At 43.3% G+C, this 14,621-nt stretch overlaps 1 protein-coding gene across 9 annotated transcripts in view; it reads right to left on the bottom strand.

Moving 5' to 3' along the window:
* NFIA (nuclear factor I A) overlaps window positions 1–14,621 on the bottom strand; it is a 348,500-nt gene that overhangs the window by 59,371 nt on the left and 274,508 nt on the right. For 5 of the 9 annotated variants that reach the window (XM_031058563.1, XM_031058561.1, XM_031058562.1 and 2 more), the window contains one exon: window positions 1,748–1,786. The exons of the other annotated variants lie outside the window; for them this stretch is intronic. In XM_031058563.1, coding sequence (XP_030914423.1) covers window positions 1,748–1,786 — 39 coding nt within the window. The remainder of the gene's footprint in view (window positions 1–1,747; window positions 1,787–14,621) is intronic. 9 annotated transcript variants of the gene reach the window in all.

The raw sequence follows: 14,621 nt of genomic DNA, 5'->3' as shown, positions 1-14,621 counted from the left end.
ATTCCTGCTCTGCCACCCCAGCAGTTCTTTCAATAACTAATAAACTAGTACTCAAATCTAACCAATTTCTTCAAAATATAATTTCATGAGTTATATATTTAAAAACTTTAATGAGAAGAGCAATAAACAGCAGGAAAACAGTTCAATTCTGCCTTTGAGTTAATGTCAGCTTCGGCATAATTTTCCATTGTATAAATATATATTGCAAGGAGAATAAAAAAAAATAAATTTCTAATGACGTCTTTAGACATCTCGTCTAAAATTCATGACTACATTTGTTTCATTTCAAATGCTACTTGAGAGTTTTTCAGCACACTTGGCAGATTAGATATAGCAGCAGGGACAAACTGCAGCCATCCATAGGAGAATATACCTTTATGTGGGTGCTTTGGGGATGGAACATCTATAGCTGCAAGGCAAAAAATGCCATCATAAATTTGGATGGCATTTACAAAGCCCTCTAAAAAGTCTTTGCATATGATTATAGCTGAGGTATGATATTTTTGCAAGTTAAAGACCCAGAATAGATTTATGTTTCAACTATATCTTCCTGAAGATGCATATGGATCCTAAATTGCGAGTGATACTAAAGGGAATCTTTAGTAACTGAAGAGGATGGAGTAAAATTTTTGGGGTTTTATTTATTTATTTAATTTTCTTAAAAATCATTTGCTCATTATTTGCATGTCATCAAACCATCATTGGCTACCCAGGCCATATATAACAATGATGGCTGCTGAACGCCCCAGGCATGAGATGGAGATGGGTAAATATGCAGATTTTCTGGACTTGTGACCTCAGCTACTGCATGGTAATGCTTTCAAATGACTTTTATGATGACAAGACTAAGTTTGGTGCTAATATTGGTTTTGAGGATTTAATCGGTGTACAGTGCCATTGAACATGTGTTTTAATTAACGAAAGAGCTGTGGTCAGGATTGAAAATAGCCCAGGTGATTTACCACGGACTGTAAAGCCACCTGATTTCTGCACAATTTGAGGTGAAGAGTTTATAGGTTATTCCAAAGGAAGAAAGAGTTGCAAACTGAATTTGTGTGCATTGTACCAAGGGATTTATAATTTGGCAGGTCGAGAGTGGACTCATGGAACTGTTCTCTTTTGGTATCCAGTGGTTCCTGGTGTTTTCACCCTCTGACAATTTGACAGTCACGGGACTGAACCCTCCACAACACCAGAATTAATTTGTAGCTGCTGTGCTCCTTCCTGGGAATGTCCACGTCCAGCTGCACACTGGGATGGCACTGGGGACCTGCCACCAGGCAGAGAGACTGAAGCCACTTCCCCACAGGTGACACCAGCCAGGTGAGCTCAGCCTCCCTCCTCTGCATCCCCAGTGGCTCCAGGATTCCCTGAGGGAAGGCAGAGCACTTTGGCATCGTTTCCAGAGGAGCCTGGATGGCCCTGCTGCCTGCAGGTCTGCTCCTGGGAGCTGCCCAAGCCCCCTGCCACCCGCTGGGCAGGTGAAAGCAGAGAGGCAGAGGGCTCCCAGGGAAAACCCCCCTGCAAGTTCCATGACAACAGGCACGGCAGGGGCAGAGGTGACATGGGAGTGCCCCCTCCAGCGCAGGCACTCTGGCAAAGTGCTCGGCACCAGCTCTGTCCTTGCTGGACACAGGAGAATCCACACCAGAGGGGGCACCTGGCACATCCCCCCCAAACCAACACAACAACTCTGTGCACCGAGAACGAGAGAGAGCATTGGCATTGTTTGAATAAGCACACCCACCATGAAGTGCTCCGCGGTGTTCGGGGTTTCTTAGATATCCTGATTTTATAAAAGAAAGTAAAAGAAGAAAAAAGAAACAAGGTGAGAGAGAACACTATCATATTTTGTAGCAAGCAGGATACTGTGTGAAATCTTGGCCCAGTGAAGTGATAAAGGGGAAGCTTTCAGTTTGCTTAAGGGAAAACTTACGAGCAAATAGCGAAATTACCAAAATACCACATTGCAGAAAATGGGTGCATTTAGGTTCAATTAAGCTGTAAAAAGGAAAATGGCACTTTAGCTTACAAAAACTAAGGGACACAGGGAGCTATCAGAAGCAACTTTACAAGATTTGTGTGCGTGACGATGCTGCTTCACTGGACCAAGAAAGCTACAGTATGGGACAGGATTTTTTCTTTTATCAGACACTTTTGCTAGATAGCTTTGTCCAACCTCAGAAACTGCTGCTCTGGCATTATGAAATAATCCTACATAACTTGATCTCATGAGCTTAGGAACACAGAAAAATAGCCATGCCAAATCAGATTACAGGGATCCACCTAGTCCAGAATCCTCTCCCTGACAGTGGGAACTAATGGACGCCTAGAAAAGAGTAAAAAACCAGGGAAAGCATACAGTGGTAATTCTCCAACACACTCTCCCAAAATGATTTGTGATTCAAGGACTTCTAGGACAAAGTTGATATCATGCTATTGAAGCTGCTCGAATCCAAATGCACAGATTTACGTCCCCCCCTCCTCCCCTTTTTTTTTTTTTTTTTTGGATTTCTACCCCCATGAGATTTCTACCAGTCACACAAGAAAAGGTTTCACAGTTTGGCGCTGGCAAGTCCAGCGTTCTTGCCACTAACTCAGAATGAGCTAACAGCTTTCAAAAGCCCAATGATGTTATGTGTATAAGAGCATCCAACACTTTTTCCTACGTAAAAAAAAAGTGACATGTGTGCTGAGGTGCTCTAAGTGTAAATACTTTGGGAGATTTTATTTTTTTTTAACCTTAAAAAAAAAAAAAAAAAAGCAAGGATCTGGCTGTAAATTGATATTAACATTTTTCAGTATATGTGTAAAACACATGTTTCAGAAGAATAGAAGAGAGAAACTGTCACTCACTGGGAAGCTTTAGAGCTATCTGGCTCCCTGGGAAACTGCATGCAACTATTCTGGTGTCCAAGGGTTTGACCAGTGAGTTTCCTCTTCCTGCAAAGAATGAATGCAGAAGTAATAGAAAGTCTGAGGGGGAAGATTGTAGCAAATGGCTAAAGATAATCCTATTCTGCCCACTCCAGCAGGTAGGAAGGAGGTGGTGGTGGTGGAAGAAAAAGGGTGGGAGAGGAGAAACGCCTCCGTGTCCCTCCCAGGAGCTGGCACAGGGAAGGGAGCCCTCGGAGGGACCCAGAGGCTGCAGGCAGCTCAGCCCAGTGAGATCCCTTTGTGTGTGCTCAGCCCAGCCCCAGCCACACAAAGCCAGCGCGTTCTGCTCTGATTCTCAGGGCCTGGCTGTGGCTCCCTTTTGGGATGGAGCACAGGGACTGGAACTCAGCACTCTGGGCTTCACTAGCACAGAAATCCCAAATGCCCAGACAGGAACACTGGCTTCTTAAGCATCCTTACTATCCACTATTCAGGGGGATTTTTAGAAAGTTTTAGGTTTTAATTTTAATTTTCTTCTCAAATCGGTGCCTACACATGACTTTTTTTGCTTCATTTATTAAAAGAATCATTGAAAGCAGGGTTTAAAAAAAAAAAAAAGCTTATCCTTACATTTTTGATGGCATATTGACTTTGTAAGAGTCTACAGGCAGGAGTGATATATCAGGGAGTCCCTATAACTTTACTTAAAGCAAAAATTAGAAAGTGATCGGAAAGTTTTATAGAGGAGAGCAGAAACATAATTTTAAGCCTCTTAAAATTGCCTGAACTGTGAAATCAAGTAATGAACACTAGCAAAGGATCTGTCAGCTGGAATCAAAGCTTAGACTAGTCAGCATTTTCTTCCTAAACCTTATTATGGCAAAGATTTTTCATCTCTGCACTCTGCTCAGCCCAACAAATAAACCAAGTTGACCTCCACCTGTTACCCGGTGAAGTTGGCTGTCATCTCTGACTAAACCCTTTTCTTTCCCTTCAAAGCCCTCGGCACCACTGAGAAGGTGGGAAGACACAGCTGTGCGCTGACTCAAATTGATACCAGTTCATAACCAGACAGCATTTCACAGTACAAATTACAAGCAACAGAGGAGAGGAGGGGGGGAGGGGAAAAAAAAGAGGGGAAAAAAAAATGTAGTGCCAATGAATTCTGGAAGGGGGCAACATTTTTCATCCATTTAACAATGAGATTTTCATAAAAAGTTCTTTTTTTTTTTTTTTTTTGGTTGGTTTTTTTTGGTGTGTGATATTATGGACGAGCATTTGAGGCAAGGAACATTTTGCTTATGCCATAACAATGAACCTGTGCTAACACCACAGAGGAAGGACTGAAGAACATAATGGAAGCTATTTGTGTTGCTTTTGTATTTCATAACTTGAATGCATTACACTGGTTCAAAGAGGTTCAGCTCCAATTGCACGTGGAGCAATTTCTAGACTTAGGAACAAGTCACAGCTATGTAATGCAACACTGCTAAATAAAAAAGAATTAAAGCTTATGGAACAGAGAACAGCAAGAAATGTGCCATGAGGAAACCCGTGTAGCTGCTGCAGTCATTTCTTCAAATATATCATTGTGGCAAAACCGTGTGAGAAGCTTTCTAATACAAAGACATATCAGAAAAAGCCATTTCACATAAAGTTGGACTTCTCTGGGTGATTAATGCTACATTCAACAAAGGAGACAGTGTCTGTCTAATTACATTAAATACTTATCTTCTAGGGATTGGCAGGGTGTTTCTGCTCAATGTCACTTTTCATGACAATGTAATGATAGATCCGTTTACTTACCAGTGCCATTAGCAAAAATTGTACTGTTTTCTCAACTGCCCTCATATCACGAAAATATTTGATTAACATACTGAAGCTTATCTAATACTCTAAGCAACATATTCTGCATAGTTTTCTCTCTATTAAAAGAACAAGATTACAGCTTGTAAAATATTTATTGCACTCACACAGAAATAAATGAATAATGTGTGATAATAGTTCAAGTACCTTACTAGTTCACAGAACAGGTTTATTTGATTTAAAATATTAACTTGTGCTTGAAATATTAAGATTTTGGGGGAAACAAGCAAATAAACAAAGTCAGTACTCTGAGGCACTACTTCCCATCCAAGTCTTAGTTATTATTTCCTTTTCATTTTAGCACATGTTTTGAAACTTTTAATACCTTGGGGGAGGAAAAAAAAAAAAAAAAGGGAAAAAAGCTTTCATTCCTTTGCTGAAAAATAGATATGGCCATCTCCCAAGTCTTTAAAATTCACCACATCGTGAACTGACTCTTCAGAGTCATGCTACTGTGCCAACATCCAGCAAACAATAACCCTCTGGAAGAATGTACCCAGCCAAGGCAGTTTATATAGTAACAAGATAATTTCATAAACTTATATTGAAGAGCGAGGCTGTGATGTAACATTCTAGCAGTATATATCAGCTACCCGATATTTACTAACAAGGTTAAACTCCTATCTGTTTGTCTCAGCACTCTTCATAATTCACTTTTTAATGGATGGACAGGAAAAGTCAGCAGTGTATGGCACAGATCATTTTTGAAATAGGACAAGACAGCTTACGGCAGTAGCTGCTCCAAAACACCCTTCCTGTTCCCACACAATCACATCAAGCCTGGACTTTGCAGCTACAGGGCTTCAAATCTACTCATAAACCCTTCAGGGGAGTGTTTCTATTTCCAAGTAAATTGGTAAATTTGGAAAACAAAGGGTCCCGAGGAGGAGGCGTTGGTGCCACCAACAGCGCATCAGCTCTCAGCTGCTTGGGTTGGCGCTCCTGGGCGGGAGAAGGCACGTGGGGAGCTGCCTTCCAGCAGGTGAGGAGGGAGGACACGCACCCCATTTTGTTGAGGAGGGAGGACATCCACCCCATTTTGTCACAGCTCCTCAGGCTGCCACGAAATGGCAGCGAGGACGCACCAAGAGCGACTCGTGCATCCGCACAGCGCTGCAGGATCCACCCAAACTGCCTCCAAATCCCCTGCAAGTGACTCTTGCAGGGAGAGGATGACACCACAGCCAACTGCCACATGCGACTCTCCAAATTAATAATGGATTTAGGATATTCATTCCCTGAGCTGCGAGGGTTCGGGGTGTGTCCGCAATTATCGAGATATAAGTCTGACACGCATTATCCTTCTATCAATGTCATCTCCCTTAGTAGCCAACAGATTATCAGCAGCTTTGTGATATTCCAGGTGTCAAAGAAGAATTAAAACCACAACAATTGCACAAACAAAGGGACAAAAGATGGGATACGTGTTTCTGAGCCCTGCATATCAATTTAATATGTGCAGCTGACAATGATGCAAATGTCCTCGGGAGAGAGGCAGCAAGATCCGTGCCCAAACATACACACACCACTGTCAGCAAGATGGCAGGGAACAGAAGCAGTAGGATTCCCAGCCCAGGACACATGCCTCAGCAGGCAGAGCAACCCAACGAAACAATCCTCTGGTTGGGGAGAATTTTGGAAGCACCTGATATGGAAAAGGGCCCTAAACAAGCCAGATGGTACTTTTAGCTGGCAGCAGAAAGTAGGAGACAGCCAAAAACATTACAGCATTTCCCCAAGAGGCCAGCAAATCGATTTTTAACCATTTTTTTTTAAAGTGACGCTATGAATATGAAAAATAATGTTTTGATGCCTTTTTAAATCGCTAATTTTATGGATAATACACTTACGGAGGACACAACTGGAAGAGAGGAGAAAGCATTGGATTTTGACTTTCCCAGGGTGGCTGTATATTTGACATCAAGTTTCTATTCAGTCACTGCCACTGTTTACTCAGAATTAAGTGTCAGTTTTTGTTCTGGGTTATCCACATTACATTAAGGAGAAAAACCCAGCAGAAGCAAAGAAATAGCACTGTAAAATCACAATAGCACAACAGTTCACAGGGCATGGGAGAAATGTGGTTTGTAAGCCTGCTTTGTCCTCTTAAAACCTTTTCCCCCCCAAAATTAATGGGTTTCTAGATGATCATTTTTAAACAGAGGACAAACAATTTCTCTAATACAAGGTACCATTTGGTGGGGGATTTGCATAAGAAATACAGCTGTTAGGGGGAATGTTTTAATTTTTAAAACCTCCAAACAGCCAGGATTTGCAATTCTGCCTGGATGACGGGGGTCTTTTCAGGGACCAGTCTGATGTCAGATGTCCAACAGTCCCTTTGACCAGGAGCAGCTCCTGGCAGAGCACCTTTAGGTTATGTGTGGTTGGGGGAATTTCACTCAAGGATGGAGAACAGAGGTGGGTTGTAGGGACTGAAAGGGCAAAGAGAGGAAGAGGAGTCATGAACCAAGTGGGAATGAGCATCACCTCTGTCTCAAAGCTGCTCCTCATGTGTAGGACTGGCCACGCTCTGAGGAAGAGTCAGGATGGTGCTTCGCTTCCATTTGCTGCTATTTTGTTTAAAAGTAAAAGCAAGCCCTGAGACAGGGTTAAACCTGGACTACATCCAAAGTGCTTTCTCCTGTTCAGAGCAAGGCAGTGCATTAGTGTGCTGCATCATGGATAATACTCCTGGAGACAAACGTGGGCTGCTGCAATAAAACACTAAATGCGAAGAAAGATAATCCATACATTCATATTTTTCAAATCTCGTTGATTGTAAATCCTTACTTTTTTTTTTAAATAAAATTATTTCCCTCCTATAAGTGGAACCCAAGACTTTGCCTCCAGCCCTTGCTGAGATAAAACAGTCCCATTTTTCTCCAGAGTGCTGCTCTTGGGGCTGCAGGTACCACCTCACTTGTCTGGCTTTTTGGGGTTTGAAGATCTGCATGCAAATCTATTGAGGCAAATGAAGACTGTGCACAAAACAGTAAAACAGCCTATAATTTCCCAGCTAAATTTAGCAAGAGGATCTCTTTATGTTATGCTTTTTGGTGTATATCACACTAAAAATAGCAGTGAGCACTGATGTAAGGGAAGAGCAGAAAGGATGATGTCAGTAGGGCTGTGCTGGAGTGGTGAGGACAAGCAGAGGTGCAGGATGTTGTGGATCTCCTGCTCTTCCCTGAGCAAGATGGAACCAGAAGAGAGCTGTAGCCATGCTAGATGCTGAGGTTTAAGTTTCTTTGAAGCTGGAGATTGAAAGAACTTAAAACATCATCCCTTCTTCAGGCTCACTGCATTCACAGCGTGAGCTCTGGGGTGGAAGTCACAGAAAACCCACTTTGGGTGGACAGCACAGCTGCTGTCACAGCACACAGACATTTCTGCAGGTATAAGATGGCTCTGCAGCCACTGAGCCAAGCTGTTACCCGAGCTCAGAGGCTGCTAGATGGATTTCTGTGCTTCCCTGTGCTCGCTGACTGCTGCGGTCAAAGCGTTGGGCAGCACTTAACTTGAAGGAAAGTAAAGAAAGTAACCGGGGAATGATTTATTCACCACTTCTGGCAGTGAAAAAGAAAACCACTAAGAAGCATCCAGCAAAATTATCAGGCAGCAGACAAAAGAAGTGGTTTTTCCTCATGCAGCATTGAGTAAAACTGGAACTTTCTGCCATGGGATGTTGTGGGGGCCAAAATAAAGAATGGGTTAAAAGCACATCTCTGAAAGGAAAGTTCAGTGAAGGCAGTCAGTCACAAAGACGTGAACAAAACCTCTGGCTCATGAAACCAAGCTGTTTGCTGCCAAAATCCATGAGGCTGTACTCTGAAAAGCATCACTGGATGCCTCTCCTACTGTTATCTTCTCTGAAGTGTCCACCATCAGCTCCTGTCAGAGAGAGTGAACTGCCTGTCTAGGTGAGACTTTGGTCTAGCTGAGAAGAGCCGTTTGTTCCTCTCTGAGGGCAGATTTTTGTAGGCTGGGATGTGCTGTACCTGGCAGTTGAGAAGCAGGAAAATTGCAGTAGGCATCCAGCACCATGAAATTAAGGAGAATTGCTCCTCACCCGGTGCAGAAGCAGGAGCACATCTAAAGTCAGTGTGGCAGAAGGTGTGGGAAAGAGAATGGGACAAAGAGATGAGATTTTTGTCTTCTTCCTGTACCTGGTCCTGTACAGTCTTCTGGAAGTGTCCAAGGTCAGGCTGGATGGGGCTTGGAGCAGCCTGGGACAGCAGAAGGTGTCCCTGCCCATGGGATGAGCTTTTAAAGGTCCCTTCCAACCCAAACCACTCCATGATCCTGTAATTCCTCCCGTCTCCTAACACCTCTCCTTGCACCTTTTATCTCTGGGTGAAAATGTTTCCTTTAAAATAAAGCCTGTTTTCTCCTCGAAAGCTAAGATCAAACATGTGCAGGGAGCACAGTAGCTGCGCTGTGTGCTAGGCACTGGAGTGATGGTTGTACTGGGAATGTTAATAAACAGTGCCCAGAGCAGAACTTCTGCATAAAAAAAGGGTGTATGTTACATCTCTCCCCCTCTCCCCTGTCTCATGCAATATTTACACAGCTGTGCTTTGTAAAAAGTGTGTGTGGGGGGGTTTATTATTGTTTTTTTGTAATTTATTTACCTAAGATAGCCCAGCATCTGTTTTGTGGTGAGCTTCTTTCACAAAGTTTCACAGTTGCCTTGACTGATGCAAAAGGAGGTCACGCTCCTTACTCAGTGATCTTAAAACCATTTGTTTCCAACACTTAGCCATTCTATTTGGCTAATTTTGTTCTGTTCTGTGGTTTTGGTTTGTCCTCTGCTTGGAAATGTGCATCCCTGGGGGAGCCGATCTGGCTAGGTGAGTATTTTAGTTATCTGTTTTATAAAATGCAGAAGTGCACAGGAATTTGCAATAATATGCATCATTTACTGGCTCTCAATATGTACTGTATATTGGCTCTGAAGATTACTAATATTTTCCAGCTGCTTTCAAAAAAAAAATAAAAAAGAAAGAGTTCAATGGAGTCTTTGCAGTGGGTCCTTTCCCATGACTGCCTACACAGGTGATGAAGACTTTCCTGTGTCCTGAAGAATTAATAAGCCTGAACATTTCTATACCAGCAGCATACCACAGGAGATAAAATATTGCTTCTGCTTCCCAAACACTTTAGAAAAAGCAAGTCTGCTGATCTCAACTGCTAAGACAGCACATGAAAGGAATGTAGTCCATTTCCCAACCAAGATCTAATCTATAGGAGAGTTTATAGATCCAAGTCAACATCCTGAATTGGTCCCAGAAGCAAACAAGAAGACTAGTTCAATTTTTGGAAGCCTACTTTTAATGTGTTTAATGCCATTTTGCAACTTAACAGCCCCATGCTGCACTATCAGATGATCTTCAAGGATCTCTGGGTCACAGGAGACCGGTCTGGAGCTCACAAAGATTCAGGTTTGACAGGCCCCAAATCAGCAAGAAATGCACAGCCACCGTCAGCCGGAGGAGCTTGTGTCTTTCAGAGCTCACCTGTGGAAATTGTCTGCTTCTGTCTCAGTGCCAAGGAAGGTGGGAGTTTTCACTCAGCGTCAAAAGTGAGGCCCAAGACACATCACTGTCTTTGCTTTAAGTTACATTTTGTGGGCTGTTGTGGGCAGAGGTTGAGGACTCCCCATCCCTGGAAGTGTCCAAGGTTAGGCTGGATGGGGCTCTGAGCAACCTGGGGTGGTGGGAGGTGCTGCCTGGGGCCGTGGGATCCCTTCCAAGCCAAACCATGCTGGGATTCTTTGATTTTCTGGTCAACAACGGGCGGCAACAAACTGTTGCTTGGCCACCAACAACTTCTGAGGAAGTTCAGGCCCATGGATGACCAACACAGCAGGGCCATCCCAGGAATCCTGATCTCATTGGGAAGCATCGTTCCAGTCTTTGTCAGGGAATAGTTTTCTATGCAGGAAATCCTTCCCATATGTCTGAAAAAAGGATGCAGGTGATGTGAATTGTGTCTGGTGACAGAAATACCTCAGGTGACCTTACACTGTGCCAGTGCACAAAAGATCTGCTTTTCTCTCAGCTGCTGAGGTCAGTGAAAGCAGCACGTAGGGGTGATGTTAGCACCAGGCCAGTCAAAAACAGCTTTAATTTGATAACTACAGGAGAATTCTTTCTGCATTTTCGACTCAGAACTCCTACAGCTCCATCTCCATTTTTAAATGATGCATTTCCTGACATCTGGAACGGGATGCAAGGAGCAAAGCCACAAGGCTGACCGACCGCCCGACTTCTCCGGGACCACGCTGAAGGGATGTTTTCCTCAGGGGATTACAGCAAAGCTGAGGCATGTGCTTCAACACTTGCATGGGATTACTAATTTTATTAAAAATGGAAAGTACACTTTAGGCTGAATCCCAAGGCCAAGTTCTTTTGTGTTGTCCAGAGTCTGGAAAAAGAAATAAAAGGAGCCCTGGAGGGATGTGAAAGCATCTAGAACTTTTCAATCTGAGCTGACTTTTCGGTTCTTCCCCTACCTCCAACTTCCTTCCATGGTTTTGAGGCAGCACTGCCAGCAGCATGGCAAGTTGTCACAGGTCTCATGCTACTACGTGGATTGCCAAAGACAAGCTGAGCTATTGATCCAGTGGTAATTTGCTGTCAAAATGACTCTGTCTGCGATGGCAAATGAGCAATGTTAATCACTCGGCTTGACGAGTGCCACTGTGAAAGACTGACAACGCTCAAAGCACCACCAAGGACCTGCTGTGTTTCTCCTGGCTCCATTGAGTTCCTGGTCTTCACTGGCCTTGACCAATTAGAGTTTAACTTATCCATTAAGGTGCAGTTCTGGGAAAGTTCTGTTTAAAATAAACAACAACTTATATTGGTGAGTAACTCATCAGCTATGCAGCAGCCTGATTCTGATTGCCTGGCAGAGAAACACACACATTTTGTGCAGTATCTGATAAAAGATCTATAATGTGCTAACACAAACCTATCATGTAGCACCTGTGACTAACAGATTGTGATATCAAAGTCTTGATGCCTAAGTGCTCCTGTAAATGCATTAAACTTTTAGCGGCAGGAACTGTAGACTGCCAGTGACAAGGAGCTGATATGGTATTTCAGTAAAAGTTGATAAGTGTTATTGCTCTTAGAAGAAAAGAAAAATCTTATGTTCTTGAAAACCACTGGGCAGCTTGTGTTTTGATGGGATACTGTAATGCAGAGAGCAGGGATATGGCAGCACATGGACTCTATGAAAAAAAAGACATTTAAGGAAAGCTCTGTATCCTACAGCTGCTGGAGTTCCTTGAAGTGTGTTCCCATCATACATTTCACTTCAAGCATCTACCTGTTCACTTGGAGTCAGCTTTTTAGGTGGCTGCCTGCATGTGGGGCCTTGCTGAACTCCATGTTAAAGAACAAAGTTCATCCTGAACATGAGGAACAACTTCTTTCCTGAGCAGGTTGCCCAGAGAAGATGTGGAATTTCCCTCACTGGAAACACTCAAGACTGTGCCCTGTGCTCTGGGATGACCCTGCTCGAGCAGGGAGGTGGGACCAGATGACCCCACTGTGCTCCCTTCCAGCCTGAACCATTGTGTGTGAAATGTTCCCACTGTCTTTAGATATTAAGTTCAGTGGAGGAAAAAATGGCCCTGGTGCCTGCTGGGAGATGTGCTGAGGTGTGTAATGAAGCTGCTGCACCAGGCAGGTACAGGGAGAACAGCTCTGGGACTGCCTGACCTCCCACACTGAGAACCACAGGGCAATTCAAAGTCACATCTGGGAAATACTGAGTAAATTCAATTGGCAGGGATCCTGGATGTTAGACCTCCTCTGGTCTAAGGAAAAGGGATGTTGCCTAGGCTTTGTCTTTCTTCTGTAGGCCTGTGAGTATCCAGAAAGTTCAGCAGAAGGAAATTAATTAAGATCGTGAAATTCCTCTGTCTATTTATGACCCAGAGAAAACTGCCCACTGCAGCAAGTCACTGAAAAGTAGTGCCAGAGAATTATTTGACATTGAATACTCCAGGTCTGCAGTTGAATGTTTTCCCAGTGAAAAGGGATTCTTTTTCTATTCCTTATTTTGTATAATACATGGTTCTCATGTTTTTCATCATGTTTTCTGCAGTCAATCCCTTGAAACTTTGGTAGTAACGCAGCACAATCACTGAGAACTTCTCTGGGCTCTGAGTTAGTGCAGGATGTCAAGGCCTTTGATGAGCCCACAGACCTTTTGCCTGAGGACAGACCAGACACACTCTGCATCGCTGATGATGGGACACACCACACATAAAATTTTATCTTCCAGGCAGTGCCAGGCAACAACTGTGCTCAGGGCATAAAGAAAATGATCTAGGATCTCCCTTATAGCACTTTCTCTCGAATTTCCAAGATGTAATTCCAAACAGACATTGAAAACAAACTTTTGTGGTCATCTGAACTATGCCTGAATGAGCTTTTCTGGTACATATGGCATAAATAAAAGTTTCTCAGTAAACATGGAGAAGTTTTCTTGCATGCAGAGGAGAAAGCCCACGCCAGATTTAAGAAAAGCATTATTGAGACAAGTTCTGGACTGGTTGCCTGCATGTGGTTGTTCCATAACCAGCCATGGGGAGAGTTAAGTTAGGGGTCACTGACACTGCAAGGGAAATACTCCAAAATGAGATTTCAGCTCCTCAGTAGAACAGAAATTCCTCAGAAACTGCTTTCAGACAGTTCCCTAGATGGTGGCATGAGAACAAGCAGCAGCAGCCCGGGTGTTTCAGTGAGCAGTCATGAGTCTGACTTTAAAAGCATCGTCACCACCACAGATGAGTCCAGCAGTCTAACTGGGAGCTCTCCAGCTTTCTGCAGGTTCATGTGAAATTATCAACCTCACAAATATGTCTATCAGCCATGCAGTGCAAGAGGTATTACTAATTCCTTAAGGTTTCTGCACTGAAAGTCTTGTTTCCTGGGGTTTTCAAGGTGAAGACAGACAAAGGCCCAGCACAGCACAGTGGGAGCAGAACATCCAGGCTGGAGCTGGGGCAAGGAGATGACCATGACGTGAACAGCCACACCAGTCTCTCAGTGGAAAAAGGAGCACAGAGCTCCAGCCATTTTGCAAACCAAGTTGGTCGAGGCCACAACCAAAGCAGAGCTCTGTTTGTCTCTTCAGATACCTCAAGAAGTGCAAGGAGTGCAAACATGAACCTTTCCTGGGATTCCTGTCCTCTAGGGACTGAACTACTGTGTGGAAATACAAGTAGAAGATCTAAGAATAAAGTAGAAGATCTAAGTAAAGAAACAAGTGGAATACCTAAGTAAAGAATCCATTAGGTTACTCTGAATTTGCATCTTAAACATTTCTTTCCACGCCATGCTGTAGAAACAAAATGGAAGCAGACTTGGCAAATGCCATCCATATGTTCCACAAAATGACTGAGAGAGCACAATGTGAACATTATTCCTGGATTGGTTCAAGAGAATGCATTAAAAAAAAATTGCATAAGTGGAATAGAGATATACATTAACTCAATATTTGCTTATTATGGAATTAAAAAACATATACCTGTAATTATGGCTTACCCCCATTACAAGCAGAGCTGCCACAGAACTGAACACAGGCCAGCTTTGTGCAGGAGTTCAAAGCCAGTGTGATGTTGCCTTATTTTCTTACTAACATCATCTTTATCCTCTCTTGCCCTTCTTCTCAGTTAACAAGAGTTATGTACTGAAAGTGCTGAGATAAAGTAATGGTAAGGAGGATACCGCAAAAGGTATTTGAAAAGCAGAAGTAATTTACTACATGTCTGCTTTGTTTTACTTCCTAAGCCTTCCTGTTGTGAAAGGAAATTCATCTTTTCTGGCAGACTCCAGCCTTTTTAGGTCGGAGAGCTC

This window comes from Geospiza fortis, unplaced genomic scaffold, assembly GCF_000277835.1.
Source record: "Geospiza fortis unplaced genomic scaffold, GeoFor_1.0 scaffold396, whole genome shotgun sequence".
NCBI lineage: Eukaryota > Metazoa > Chordata > Aves > Passeriformes > Thraupidae > Geospiza > Geospiza fortis.
The sequence above is the reverse complement of the archived record's forward strand: the minus strand, read 5'-3'. Positions and strand labels throughout refer to the sequence as shown.